The sequence below is a fragment of the Heliangelus exortis genome, chromosome W, assembly GCF_036169615.1.
Source record: "Heliangelus exortis chromosome W, bHelExo1.hap1, whole genome shotgun sequence".
In the NCBI taxonomy this organism is placed as follows: domain Eukaryota; kingdom Metazoa; phylum Chordata; class Aves; order Apodiformes; family Trochilidae; genus Heliangelus; species Heliangelus exortis.
Window position 1 is genome coordinate 2,319,390 of NC_092453.1, and position 14,924 is coordinate 2,334,313.

Genomic DNA, 14,924 nt, shown 5'->3' on the forward strand with positions numbered 1-14,924 from the left:
ATTGACAGCTGGCTGAACATGAGCCAGCAGTGTGCCCAGGTGGCCAAGGCGGCTAATGGCATCCTGGACTGTATCAGGAACAGTGTGACCAGCAGGACCAGGGAGGAGATCTTACCCTTGTACTCAGCCTTTGTGGAACAGGTTGCCCAAGGAAGTTGTGGCTGCCCCCTCCCTGGAAGTGTTCAAGGCCAGGTTGGAGGGGGCCTTGAGCAACCTAGTCTAGTGGAACATGTCCCTGCTCATGCAGGGGGGTTGGAACTAGATGATCTTTTAAGGTCCCTTCCAACCCTAGCCATTCTATGATTCTATGATACTATACCATTAGCTTGAACACCTAGACACTTCTATGGACACAATAATCAGAAAACAAAACATGTAGCATAGTTCCTGAATTCAGACAGAAACACTCAGAATATGAAAACAAACCGAACCAGAGCTATGAAATGCAGCACAGTCAGCCCTGCAGACATTTATTTGACTCAAGGACATATTTTCACAGTATCTTAAAAAAATTCAAATCAAAAAATCTAAATTCTACTTACTGCAAGTTGTTTAGGAAGACTTTCAGCAATACAACTGAGTAACATCTTTGAAGGCTTCTCAGCACATAACAAAACAAGACTGACATTTCTGTCTCCACGGAGTAGTAAACCTTTAGCCAAAACGCCTACCCGCAAAACTCCTTTCAAAGCTCTGTGAATTATAGTTAGAAGTTGCATTTAAAATAATATCAAAACCATAAAACTAATCCTGAAGATAGAAGAGTGAAATAAAATAGGGAGTATTCCATATATTCTTGAGGCCATAGTAACATATGCCATATAAAGACGCAAAGAAAACAGAATCCCTGGATGTGCTGATAACAGTGCAAATAAAAACATAAAATTACTTCATAAACAAGTGATAAAATTCTTAAAAAATAACAATTAAAAAATACCTGTCTTTACTGCCATCTTTTTCGTCATCTCCTTCTTTTCTCTTGATTTTTTCATGGTCATGCATGTTGTCAGAAACAAGTTTCAAAGCACGCTCAGTAATAGAAACAATTTTTTGGACTGCTTGAAGTTCCTCCTCTGTTGGATATATAGCTGCATGCTTGGTCATCACATAGCGGTCATCAGAGGAGTCAGGACGGCGTAGAGGCTAGACAGATGAAAAAGTACATTTCTGAAATTTGGGTACACTTTCAAGTTCACAGATGATATGTGACCAAAAACTAAACATGTGGTTAAACAATAGAATATTCAAACCTCCAATAATTGAAATGTAACAAAACATGAAGTTTCCTTAATAATTTACACTGGTCAAAATCAATTATTTCTGAAAAAACATCAAATATAAAAAAAAATAATAAAATTTACAAAATCCTAGGGTCAAAAGTACCTCCCCAACATAATTATCTAGTGTCTTCCTGTTAAGTAGGAAATACTGGCATACTGCTTCAAAATAAAATATCCATGATTGCTTTCATAGAGTCACAGAAGAATTCAAATAGGAAGGGACCTTGGGAGGTCCTCTATTCTAACCTCCTGTGCAAACCATGGTCAGCTATAAGACCACATCATATTGCTCAGGGCTTTATTCAGTCAGTTCTTGAAAACTGCCAAAGATGGAAGATGCACATCATCTGTGTGAAAAAAACAATTCTTATATTCAGTCTGTCTGAACCTCTTGTCTCAGCTTAAGCTGGTTGTATCTCATTCCCTCACAACCATAAAGAGCTTGGCTCCATTGACTTTATAATGCACAGGGTATTAGAAGGCTATTACATCCCATTGAAGCTCTTGTCTTCTCCAGACTGAACAAGTCCAGATCCTTTAAGTCTCTCCTCACAGGGCAAGCACTCCAGACCCCTGACCATCCCAATAGCCTACCACTGAACCTGCTATGGTTCATCAGTATCTTTCTTGTACTAGAATTTACAAAACTCAATGAAGTACTGTACTTTGTGTCTAATGAAAGATAATAATTTCCCTTTGTCTACTGATTATGCTCCTATTAATATCACCCTGGATGCTGTTGGCCTTCCTTGCTGCCAGGGCACACAGTTGGCTCAAGGTCAGCTTGCTATCTGCCAAGAACCCCAAGTCTCTTTCAGCAAGGCTGCTACCCAGCCTGTCACTCCTCAGCCCCTCGGTGCAAGGGGTTATACCTTCCCAAGCGCAGCATTAGGCATTTGCTCTTGCAGAATTCCATAAAGTTCCTGTTAGTCCGTTCCTCCAGTCTGCTTAGGTCGCTCTGGATGGCAGCCCTGCCCTCAAAGGTATCAACTGTTCTCCCCACCATGAACGGATTCAGTTTTGTGTCAAATGCAAACCTGATGAGTGTGCACTTACTTCACCACCTTTCAGATCACTGATAAAGTGCTAATGAGACAAATCCCAGGATAAACCCATGTAGTACTGCACTTGATACTGACCTCCAGAAAGAGTACAACCCCACCACCAACCATTATCCTCTGGGACTAACAATCCAACCACTTCTTATCCATATATTTGACCACAATCAAATAAGTAAAGTATAACACAATTAAATAAAATAAAAAGTAGTACACAAATCCAGAGTGATTTGTATTTCAGAAGAAATAATTTTTGTCTTCAAGGTATCCTTTTGTCATATAAGTATACTTATTTTCAAAGACAGGTCCATCTACATAGTTTCAATAATAATTTTTTTCTTCACTTTTCCAAATTCTTTATTAAGAAACACCAGAAAAAAATGGAGTAGCAATTAATAATTTATAGTTCTTAACTGTGCCTCCTGGTAAGTATGATTTTAATTTAATGTTTTTTTTCTTTCCTCCTCCTTCTCCAAGTTCAGACACTCACAGATGGTCCTTGGGACTGAAGAGGCATTCCTGGTCTAACTCCCAGCAGGCCTAGAGGTCCCGGAGGACCATGAGGATATCCTCCATCTGGTATTCTGCGACGGTCATCCCAGTGATGCTGCTCTTCCTCCATTCTCCTCCAGTACATGTCCTCTTCATATCGCCTGAAGTGCAATCAAAGTATTCCCTTAATATAGCAGTTAATACTTCCAACCATTCTAAATAACTTATTGGATGTACTCACAAACTCATTCTAGTAGTCATGAGCAAATACCACTGAACTCCAGAGGGTAGATAAAACAAATGGTTATTTTGAAAGTGTGTCTCAGTTTATAGCAAATGATTCTAGAGGGAATGAACACTAACAACAAAAACCAAATAAAAAACCCAGAGGGATAAGGACAACTCAATTCAAAACAAGACAGTACAGAGTTCCCAAAACAAGTATTCAAAATAAGCATAAGTAACAGAAGCAGAGTTTAGTTTAGATAATCTGACTGTAGCTTTATCTCATTCACTGATAAAACTTAATTCATTACCTCATTTCCATCCTCCAGCGTTCTTCCTCTTCTCGCCTTCTCCAGCATTCTTCTTTCTGCATCTGTTTCCTCATCTTCTCTTCTTGAATTTTTCTTGCTCGAATACTAGGCTTTACTTCTACCTGTAAGTCTGGGTTTACTTTTTTCTAGTTCAGAAAAATAATGAATGAAATGTTGGTTTGCCTCTTGTCATCTCAGGGTTACAGAGTTCTGGCATGTTTAACAGACACTATTGGTGTACGATACAATCAAAGGTGAGTAAAGTGCAGTTTTAGAATTGTACGGAATTAATAGTTGAAGAAAAAAACGACAAAAAAAAGGTGAACTTGGTATGATATGTATGGGATGGAATACTCTGGTCAATTTTGGTCATTTGTCTTTTCCGTTTCTCCCTAAAGGAGAGTCGCAGGTGTGACCCCTTTGCTCCCTTTCTCTTTCCAGACCATAGGATTGTCCTGGTTTGGGCCAGGATAAAGGTGATTTTCTGTCTTGTACTTTTGCTTTTAGCTAAGTCTCTCGTAGCACTTGCTGAAATTAATAGTTATAGTTACTGCTAGAGACTGGTATGCAGAGCCAAGGACACTGCTCAGCTCTGAGGAACATTTTACCCTCCAGGAGGATAAAGAGGTCCCACCTGCAGCCCTCCTTTGGGGAGGAACGGACAAGACAGATGCCAGAATTGACCAAACAGAGTATTCCATCCCATACACGTCATACTCAGTATAAATTTGAGGGATCACAAGAGATTTCCAGCTTCCAGGCTTCCAGCTTCCGGCCTCCTGCCCTTCCTGCTTCCCTTTCTTCACCCGTCCCCTGTTTTCCTTCGGCAGCCTGGGAGGATTCCATACGTTCGTCTGCCTGTGGTCCTGATCCGTGCCAGCCCATATCTGTGTGTTCCTGCCTCCAGTTCCCGACTGCTGCTGACTCCAGGAGTCCAGCCTGGACTTTCCCAGGGCTGCCCTGCAGCCTCGGTGGTGATGTGAGAGTTATTGAGGGAAAAGGGGGGAAGGAATGTGGTATCAATTTTCCTGTATATGTGTATATTTGTATATATTTAGTAATTTTTCCTATTTATCATTACTGTTTCATTAAAGTTGTGTAGTTTGGTTTCCAACCCATAAGTCTCTCTCCCTTATTCTCTCTCCTTTCTTTATCAGGGAGGAGAGAGAGATTAATAGAGAGCATCTGTTACTCGGTTTAATTGCCAGGCCAGTGTTAAACCGAGACAGATTTATTGGCGCCCAACGTGGGGCACGAGCTAATTGGCTCGAGTCCAGTTCAAATTCTGACTAATTTGCCTGAATAGTTTGAATTCCAACTCCAGTGGAAGAATGGCTTTGCTGAGCTGGAATCAGACCTTGTTCTTTGGAAATTTCACAGGGTTGGAGATTAAACCAATCATGCATTAAACCAATCACCTTTGGTATTTAGGGTATGTGATATGTATATTCGCAGCTGGAATTGCTGTTACTTTGTGGGGTTTTTTTCGTAAGAGCTGCTTAAGAACCATCATTGCAATATGGTCCTCAATATTGATGTATATCATGGTGCATGGTGCAGTAGCGTTTCATACAGAGATAAAAAACTTGGTTGGTAATTACACTCCCAGTTTTAATTTGGGAAATTATACCATTCCATCGTATTTCGGGCTGACTCCACCAGATTTTAGTAGCAATAGCATTTCATTTCTCAGTCTTCTGGTGGGTGTTGTTAATTCTTCTCATATATTGGTGAGGAGTAACACAAAAACCACAGTAATGAGATTGAGCATGCCTTTTCGGAGGTCGAGAGTTGCTGTTCGGAGAGTGAGAGCTGCTCCTCGTACAGAGAGCACCCTTGCTCCTGCCTCCGCAGCCGCTTCTTGCCCCCCCTCACGCAAGGGCACAACTCAGATAAGGCTGGCCAGCATCGCCAGTGTTTCTGCTACAGCTGCAGCTCCTGTCTCTACCCCCACAGACGCTGCTGCTGCTCAGAAAGCAAGCCCTGCTGCTGCTACTGCTGCAGACACCACAGCCTCTCCCCCTCAGCCCACACAGCCACTTGTTGACCCTGTAACTAGGAGAAAAGAAAAACAATGGAAATCAGAAATGAGCCTTAACCCTTCAAGGTCTGAATGAGATGACCAGGTGACAGAGAAAATAGAGGATACTGCACTGCCTCTCCTCGTAGAGCAGCTAGAGAAGAGTCAGTTGAGGAGGACTCAGACTCACAATCTGCTCAGTCCTATTCCATGAGGGACTTGTGTACTCTGAGAAAAGACTACAGCCATACAGGTGAACCACTTCTCTCTTGGTTACTCCGATGCTGGAAGGAAGGGGCTGCTACCATAACATTAACTCAGAAGGAAGCCAGGCAGTTGGGATCCCTGGCCAAAGATGCAGGTATTGATTGGGCATTTGGGGAAAAGGTTAGAACCACCAGCCTATGGAAATTACTCTTGTCAGCTGTAAGGGAGAGATATCCCTATAAAGAGGAAATAGACTGCCCATAGGTCAAAGCAGCCACACTTGAAAAAGCTATCGGGTATCTGGAAGAACTGGCTGTAAGAGATGATGAAAACATTGAAGATCCTTATCACATGCCATGCCCTAGACCTATGTTGCAAAGGTTTGTGCATGCTGCATCACCACCTTTTAACCATACATTATCAGTAATGCTATGGGTTCCTGGAGATTTGGATGGAATAGTGGGTGATGTAATTAAAACAGCACGAGAATGTGAAGATGCTGTCACAGCCCCTTGTTGGGCCTGGGTCTCAGCTCAGCTATAAAGAGAACAACTAAGAAATTGCATTCACCCGTTTTTCCTCAGATAGGAGGAGGACGCAGCATCGCAGCCATTAAGAGGAAACGCCCTCCTATGAGACGGAATCGAGAGAAACAGAATTCAGTAAAAGGAATCCTATGGGCACTCCTGAGTGAGTATGGAGAGGACATGAAAAAATGGGATCAGAAACCTACTGCTGTCCTAGAGGACCAAGTATGTAAGTTGCTGAGTAAGACGAAGGCAAAAGGAGGTACTTCTAAAAAGACGGAATTTATTGGATTGTGTGGATTCGATGGCCTGGCACATTAGAGTCACAAAAGTATAAAGCCTTGGTGGACACTGGTGCACAGTGCACCCTAATGCCACTGAATCAGAAAGGGACAGAATCCGTCACTATCTCTGGAGTGACGGGGGGATCTAAAGAACTGAGTATTGTAAAGGCTGATGTGAGCCTCACTGGAATAAAGTGGCATAAACACCCGATAGTGACTGGTCCAGATGCTCCGTGCATCCTTGGCATAGATTACCTCAAGGGAGGTGATTTCAAGGACCCGAAAGGGTACCGGTGGTCCTTTGGTACTGCAGCTATTAAGACTGAGAATGCAGGACGGCTGCATGCTTTGTTTGGCCTTTCAGATAAATCCTTTGTAGTGGGGTTGCTGAGAACTATAAACCAGTGGGTGCCAACTGCTACTTCACTAGTGCATCAAGGACAATATCGTGTCAACAGAGATGCTGTGATCCCCATTCACAAGCTGATCCGGCAACTAGAGAGCCAAGGAGTGATCAGCAGGACTCATTCACCCTTCAATAGCCCTATATGGCCAGTGTGAAAGCCTAATGGAGAGTGGAGGTTACTCCACCACTAAGTGCTGCTGTGCCGGACATACTAGAACTTCAGTATGAGCTGGAGTCAAAAGCAGCCAGGTGGTATGCTACTATTGACATTGCTAATACATTTTTTGCTATTCCTATAGCACCAGAATGCAGGCTACGGTTTGCTTTCACCTGGAGAGGTATCCAGTACACTTGGAATCGACTGCCCCAGGGGTAGAAACACAGCCCTACCATCTGCCATGGACTGATCCACAATACCCTGGAAAAGGGTGGAGCTCCAGAACATCTACAGTACATCGATGACATCATTGTGTGGGGTGACACAGTAAATGAAGTCTATGAGAAAGGTAAGAAGATAATAAAAATCTTTCTAAAGGCTGGTTTTGCTATTAAAAGGAGCAAGGTCAAGGGACCTGCACAAGAGATACAGTTTCTGGGGGTTAAGTGGCAAGATGGATGTCGCCACATCCCAATGGACATAATTAACAAAATAGCAGCTATGGCCCCACCAACTACCAAAAACGAAACTCAGTCCTTCTTAGGAACTGTTGGTTTCTGGAGGATGCATGTCCCTGCTATCAGATTGCGAAACCTCTCTATGAGGCTACCCGAAAGAAAAAAGACTTTAAATGGGGCTCAGAACAACAAGCTGCTTTTGAAAGTATTAAACAGGAGATTGTGCAGGCAATGGCCCTTGGACCAATTCGAACAGGGCCAGACATTAAAAATGTGCTCTACACCAGAGCCGGGAGTGACGGACCTACATGGAGCCTCTGGCAGAAAGCTCCAGGAGAGACTGAAGGTCGACTTCTGGGATTCTGGGGTCGAAACTACAAAGGCTCTGAAGTCAACTACACAGCCACTGAAAAAGAGATACTGGCTGCATATGAAGGAGTTAGATCTGCTTCAGAAGTGATTGCTACTAAAGCACAGCTTCTCCTGGTACCCTGATTATCTGTACTGGGTTTTATGTACACAGGTAGAGAATCTTCCCATCATGCTACCAATGCTACCTGGAGTAAATGGATTGCTTTACTCTCACAGAGAGCTAGGATAGGAAGACTCAATCATCCAGGAATTGTAGAAGCAATAACACACTGGCCAGAAGGCAAACACTTTGGAATGCCACCAGAAAAAGTGGGAAAACGGGCTGAAGAAGCCCCACCATATGACCAACTACCAGAGAATGAGAAAAAATATGCTCTTTTCACTGATGAATTCTGTCGTCTGGTAGGAGGCCATCGAAGGTGGAAAGCTGCCGTATGGAATCCTCAGAACTGAGCAGTGGCCTTGGTTCTGCATACCATTCTCTAGCTGTAACTACAAACGTCAAGTGTTATGAGTCCTAGAAGGAGACACTGACTGAGAAACTTGATGTTAATTTCATCAAGTGCAGCTACGTAGGAGAGACTTAGCTGAAAGTACAATTACAAGACAGAAAATTCATTCTATCCTGGCCCAAACCAGGACAATGGTTTATCCTTCCAAAAACATTGAGAACTACTATTTTACAGTATTTTAAATGAATGGTAAACTACATAAAGCACCTACTGTTGCTTGCATATGTTTTACACAATTTTAACATTTCATAGTTTGCCTAAAAGCAATGTTCAAAATGTTTAAAAGTACCTACTTTTGACTAGTTTTTAAATGTAAAAATGTGTAATCAGTCAGCTGACATCTGGTGTATCTTCAGACAAGAAGCATTTAGCATTTCTACTAACCTTATACTGAAGTCTGTGCCGCCTCCCTTTTAAGTGCATCTCCTTGGCATTAGGATCATTAAAACTGCATTCACAAAGTTTACAGTGAAAGCGGATCACCTTTCCTTCATCATTTCTTACCTGGAAAATAAAGTTATAACATATTTGGCTTTTTTAATAATTAAAAAACCCAAAACAACAACACACCAAAGCTGATGGAAAAATGAATCTAATTCAGTGACAGTGGATAATGTCTACCCATCTCAAAACACACTAAAAAGTTCACACAGTAACTGAAACAAGGCAAAATAGAACTTCAGTTCTGACAGACACACCATTGTGTTTGGTAATGAACAAAGTTCTTCCATTCCAAAGAGTACACAGTTTTAAACTTGAGCCTGAATATATTGAGTTGAATAATTACAAACTTGTAAATGCTGAAAAATTTATAGACTTCATTTATCTCATGCTATCCACATGAAGAATGCCCCACCGATCATAAAAGAAACATTTACAAGCCTTTGCAGGTTCAATGCCTTGTCACTATTATCTTCAAGGAGGACCCAGGGAACTACAGGCCAGTCATCCTCACTTTAATCCTTGGGAAGGTGATAGAGCATCTCATCCTGGAAAGCATTTCCAGGCACATTAAGGAGAAGAAAATCATCATCAGTAGTCAGCGTGGCTTCACAAAGGGGAAGTCATGCTTCATCAACCTGATAAACTTCTACAATGAAATGACTGGCCTGGTAGATGAGAGGAGAGCAGTTAATAGTGTCTACCTGGACTTGAGGAAGGCCTTTGACAGTATCATGTATCCTCATAGAGAAGCTGTTGATGTATGGGCTGGATAAGCATACAGTGAGCAGGTTGAATGGCAAGACCCAGAGGGTGGTGATCAGTAGAACCAGTTGGAGGCCAGTAACTAGCAGTGTACGCCAGGGCTGTAGCGTCACAAAAAGAATAATTGTCTCAAAAAAGCCACCCTGACAAAATGGACATTGTGCTTGGGTGGGAGGCCTCATTCGATAAGCCACCTGGACTCTGTTCTCACAGAGAGAACCTCATTTCTGTAACCACTCTGATAATCAGTGTCCTTTTCTCACAAGAAGCACTCATTTTGGTTGTCATCCTGATAAACAGGGCCCTGGTCTCACAAGAACAGCCCCTACTTCAGTGGTTATCCTGATAAGGTGAACACTGGCCTTGCAAGGGGAGCCCCTCTTTGATGGCCACCCTGATAGGCAGGACACTGTCCTTATTCAGTAAGGGACAGGGGCAGGCAAGCTGTATCCAGTGGAGGCAGAGTGCTATCTTGTGTATGCCCCATGTAAAGCCACTGAAGAGGGCATGTGCAGATATGGGTTACAACCCAGTCATCCCGTACAGAGGGGCCCAAGTGAACATCTGGCTGCACAAGATACGCCAAGGTGGGGTCAGGTGGCATAAAAGAGGCACACTCGAAACACTGGGTACGTACCCAGCATCCAAGGACCACAACTTCCTACCAAGATCATCGCTGCATCCAAGGGTGGTGACATCTTCCCTATCATTATCTTTATCTCTCTCTCTCTCTCTCTCTGTGTCTCTGTTTCTAACCTTATCTCGGCACATGAAGGCAACATAGTGAATAAATCTGTTAAGTTTTACAGCTGGTTGATTTGTTAAGCTTTGTTATTTGTAACGTTGTCTTGACAATTTTCTTAGGTTTTGCTAATTTGTTCTGAAATCTGTTGAACTAAAAGTACCATTTTGCTAAATTTTGCTATTTGTAATCCATTGCTTTGAAAGTACCATCTAATTCTGCTAGATGTAATCTGACACGTTTATAAACTTACTCACTTTTAAGTAAAGTTGTGTTTTTATACAAACCTCCTGGGTAATAACCTTACTCCTAGAGTACTGTGCAGAGAATTCCCAAACTTAGTCTCGCTGAATGGTTGTTAAAAGAGATTAATTAATAGAGGAGGATTGGGCCCAGCCACACCTAGGCTCCTCTCTGAAGGAGTTCAGAAAGCAAGTCCAGTCTGAATCTCCCTGGGTCGACCCCCACTCTGGGAAACTCTACCCATACCCGCTCTGTGGGATGTGATATTTGGTTTGGGCCCCCACTTCTGGGGAGCCATGCTCACTTTGTGAGACATGACAGCACCACACCCAACTTGTGGGTCGTGTCATGGGTAAATACTGGGTCCGGCCCTATTTAATATCTTCATTAATGATTTGGGTGATGGGGCAGAACATATCCCTCAGCAAGTTTGCTGATGACATAAAACTGGGAGCAGTAGCTGATGTGTCAGTGGACTGTGCTGCCACCATAAAAGATCTCAACAGTCTGGAGAAATGGGCTGATGGGAACCTTGTGAAGTTCAACAGGGGAAAGTGCAAAGTCCAGCACCTGGGGAGGACCAACCCCATGTACCAATATATGCTGGAGGCCACCCAACTGGAAAGCAGATTGGCAGAAAAGTACCTGGGGGAGCTTTGGTGAACACCAAGTTGAACCTGAGCCAACAACATACCCTTGTGGCAAAGGCAGCAAATGGCATCCTGGGCTGCATTAGGCATTCCCAGCAGGCTGAGGCAGATGATCCTTCCTCTCTAACCCAGCACTGGTGAGGCCACACCTGGAGTCCTGTGTCCAGTTCTGGGCTACCCAGTGCAAGAGAGACATAGAAATACTGGAGAGAGTCCAATGAAACTAAAATGATGAAGGGACTGGAGCCTCTCTTCTATGAGGAAAGGCTGAGAGAGGTGGGACTGTTTAGTCTAGATAAGAGAAGGCTTGGGGGGGATCTTAATATATATATATATAAATACCTGAAGGGAGGGTACAAAGAGGACAGAGTGATGCCCAGTGACAGGACCAGAGGCAATGAACACAAAAAAAAAAAAAACATGGGAGGTTCTCTGCAGGAATACCGTTTGGTTTTGTTTGTTTGGGGTTATTTTGTGTGGGGGTTTTTTTGGTGTTTGTTTGGTTTGGGTTATTTACACATTGAATTAATTTTCACTAAAATATTTAAAAAATAATCCACATTTTCATATCAATACCTCCTCCACATAGTCATGGCCAACTGGCTGGACATCACTTTGCAAGGCAGCAAGAGTTGTAGGAGTCACTGATTCAGCTGCTGTGTCTGGTTTTACTTCCTGTGTTTGCACTGTAGCAGCAGTTATTTTAACACTTTCAGCTGATTTAATTTCTTCCAGTTTACTTTCTGCTGTCTGAAGCTTATTACCACCTACAAATCAAAGAAGTTAAATTGTTAAATTTTATAAAATAAGAATATGATTACACATTATGTGCAATGTCAAGACACTATTTGCAAGTATCATTTTTTGGGGCAAATTATTATCAGTATTTTAAAATTAGTTAAAACTTAAACATATTTTAATACAATTAAAGTTTATTTAAACAAGCTTAACAATAAGTTATTTAAACACTTATTTTTTTTATTTTAGCAAGAAAAACTTTTGCTTTATATAGTTGCAATTTTCATAATTCATTTTCATGCTTTTCCCAGAGAAGATAAGACTGAATGGGAACAACTCAGCAAGTATATTTTAATCATCTCACTTTTTGTCATCAAATTATATTTTTCTTTGTAAAAGGATCCAAAAAAGAACTTCAAAACCTTAGAATGTTTTTAATAACAAAGGTAGTATAATCTCATTGTTGTAACTGTGTAGGTCTTTCCTTCAAGAGCAGGATAGCTTATTGAACAACTGCTTCCTGTCTCATAAATGTTTGTCATGCTTATTTTAAAAGTTTCCACTGTTAGATTTTCACTGTTACAAGGATATTTCAGTTGCCCAGTTATCAACTGCCAACCTATTTCAAGTTGCCTTAACAGCACAGGCTTTAAACAGAAATTAGGACCGATTGGACTACAAACTGCAATACTCCAACAGCTACTACAGAAGAAACCAAAGGAGGGAGGCTTCTTATGAAGGTGGGAGAAGCCTCCAAGAGAGATCAGGTGGAGAAACCACCATAAAGTATGAAGCAAAATTTCTATATACATACAATTTTCACTTATTAATGATTTTCTTAAACACAACAGAGCTACTCATCCATAAAGTTAACTAAATACATTTGCATTTGTTGCACTAAGCTCTTAAAAATATAGAATAGGTTAGGTTTCAAAATAAAGACTGACTTCTGTACTTGCCAACAAAGTTTATTTTCGGTGTAGATATTTTCTTTACAGCTACATTAGCAGTGGTTGAAGATGTTTTGTTGTTGGACGCTGTGTTAAGTGGTATGCTTGTTGTGGGAGTAAGAATTTTTACTGCAGAGGATGCAACAGAGGAGTTCACAGTACTGCTGCTAGTTGCTATATTTGAAGCCGAGGCAATTGTTTTGGAAGCAGATGTGGATGTTGAGGAAGTAGCTTGGGTAATTACATTTGGTTCAGTTGAAGGAATGGGTTTACCAAGTTTTGTGTGCAACTTTACTACCTATAAGAACAAAGAGAAATTCATCTTATGATCTCTCTGAGATAACTATAAAAATGAACTTGTTATAGGTTATGGAAACTTTAACAGAAACCTCAATATCACTAAAAAAGTAATACAATAAATCAATATAACACAATATAAAAGGACACCTGCAAAGACACTTTAAGGAGGATGCAAGAGGCATATTTCAGAGGTCTTTAGTATCTCATAGAAAGTGAAGAGGTAAATGCTTTGAGTCCTTTGAGATTTCATTTTTACACTGATGACAATCTAAATTAGCATTAGTTAGTGACTATCTACAAAGAAAAGAAAGTGACATCCAAATATATAAAGATAATATATACCATACTCCATATACCTATAGAGTTACCCAAAAATTTAATAGCTCAACTTATTAATAAAAGAAAGAACACTAGGTAAGTCTGTCTAAATTATAACTTTTGTTCTTGTACTAACAAAAAATAATATTGGGAAAATTGTTTTAAGTTTTCTATGAGATTTATTTTAATAGCACTGATGTTACTGATGCCACTTTGTATGGTGTTCTGAAGTATAAAGGGCTATAAAAGCTGAATATTAATACCTTATCTCCTACTGATATTAACCTTTCCAGAGTTACGAGGAAAATCTGTAACATCTAAGCACACATTCTACACTGCCATTCCATTTACTATTGTATGGCCAAACTTAAAACACAGGTCATAAGGGTTCACAGTGCACTCTACAGTCTTTATTCCACAAAGCCCACCTAACTGCACCCAGACAGTAGGGAAAGCACGCTTACCATAACTCTTCCAAACATACTCATTTTAAAGTCTACTACAGGACATTGTTCCTTGCTCTCATATGCCAATTTCCTTTGCAAGAAATACCAAAAAGTGATGCATAATAATCCCATCCCTTAGCACTGACTCAACTTACAGTATCTCAAAGGGCACTGAGAGCTTCACAGCACCAGACAAATAAGAATGTCAAGAAAGGTCTTGAAGAGTTAGGGAGCACAAGCATGCTACTACATACACTCATTGATGCTTTTCCTCATCTTACTCTACACCTTCTTCCTACAATTTACATACTTTCCCCAATACATCTGCTTCTCATTGATGCCACAACAATATTTTTTCCCCCTTTTTCTCAACAAGACCCTTCTAATAGAGAGCTTAAAGATAATCATAGAATGCCAGGTTGGAAGGGACCTCAAGGATCATCTGGTCCAATCTTTCTAAGTAGGAACACAGTTTAGATGAGATGGCCCAGCACCCTGTCAAGCTGAGTCTTAAAAGTGTCCAGTGTTGGAGAATCCACCACCTCCCTGTGGAGATTATTCCAAAGTCCAACTGTTCTCATAGTGAAAAATTTTCTTCTGATGTCCAATTATTATTTCCCCAAAGTAAATTGCACCCATTAACTCTAAAAAGGGAATCAACATCTTCTTGGTAGCCACCCTTTAAGTACTGGAACACAGCAATAATATCTCCCCTAAGCCTTCCTCTTTACAGTACATTTGTAGTCTGCACCGGTGAGGCCACACCTCAAATAGTGTGTTCAGTTTTGGGTCCCTCACTACAACAAGGACTCAGTTTTGGGTCCCTCACTACAATAAGGACATTGAGTTGCCGAATCATGTTCAAAGAGCAACAAAGCTGGTGAAGGGTTTGGAGCATGTGCCTTATGAGAAGTGGTTGAGGGAACTGAGGTTGTTTATAGTCTACAGAAGAGAAGGCTGAGGGGAGACCTTATTGCTCTCTACAACTACCTAAAAGAAGGTTGTAGGGAGGTAGGTGTGGA

General features: G+C 41.3%; 1 protein-coding gene across 1 annotated transcript in view; it reads right to left on the reverse strand.

Annotated features, from left to right (window-relative positions):
* The window catches only part of LOC139789133 (zinc finger RNA-binding protein-like), an 81,764-nt gene that overhangs the window by 40,109 nt on the left and 26,731 nt on the right, over positions 1-14,924 (reverse strand). The window contains exons 8-14 of the mRNA XM_071729660.1: positions 12,848-13,136; positions 11,727-11,917; positions 8,694-8,813; positions 3,367-3,512; positions 2,829-2,991; positions 938-1,143; positions 543-693 (exon numbers count right to left, since the gene is read on the reverse strand). Coding sequence (XP_071585761.1) covers positions 543-693; positions 938-1,143; positions 2,829-2,991; positions 3,367-3,512; positions 8,694-8,813; positions 11,727-11,917; positions 12,848-13,136 — 1,266 coding nt within the window. The remainder of the gene's footprint in view (positions 1-542; positions 694-937; positions 1,144-2,828; positions 2,992-3,366; positions 3,513-8,693; positions 8,814-11,726; positions 11,918-12,847; positions 13,137-14,924) is intronic.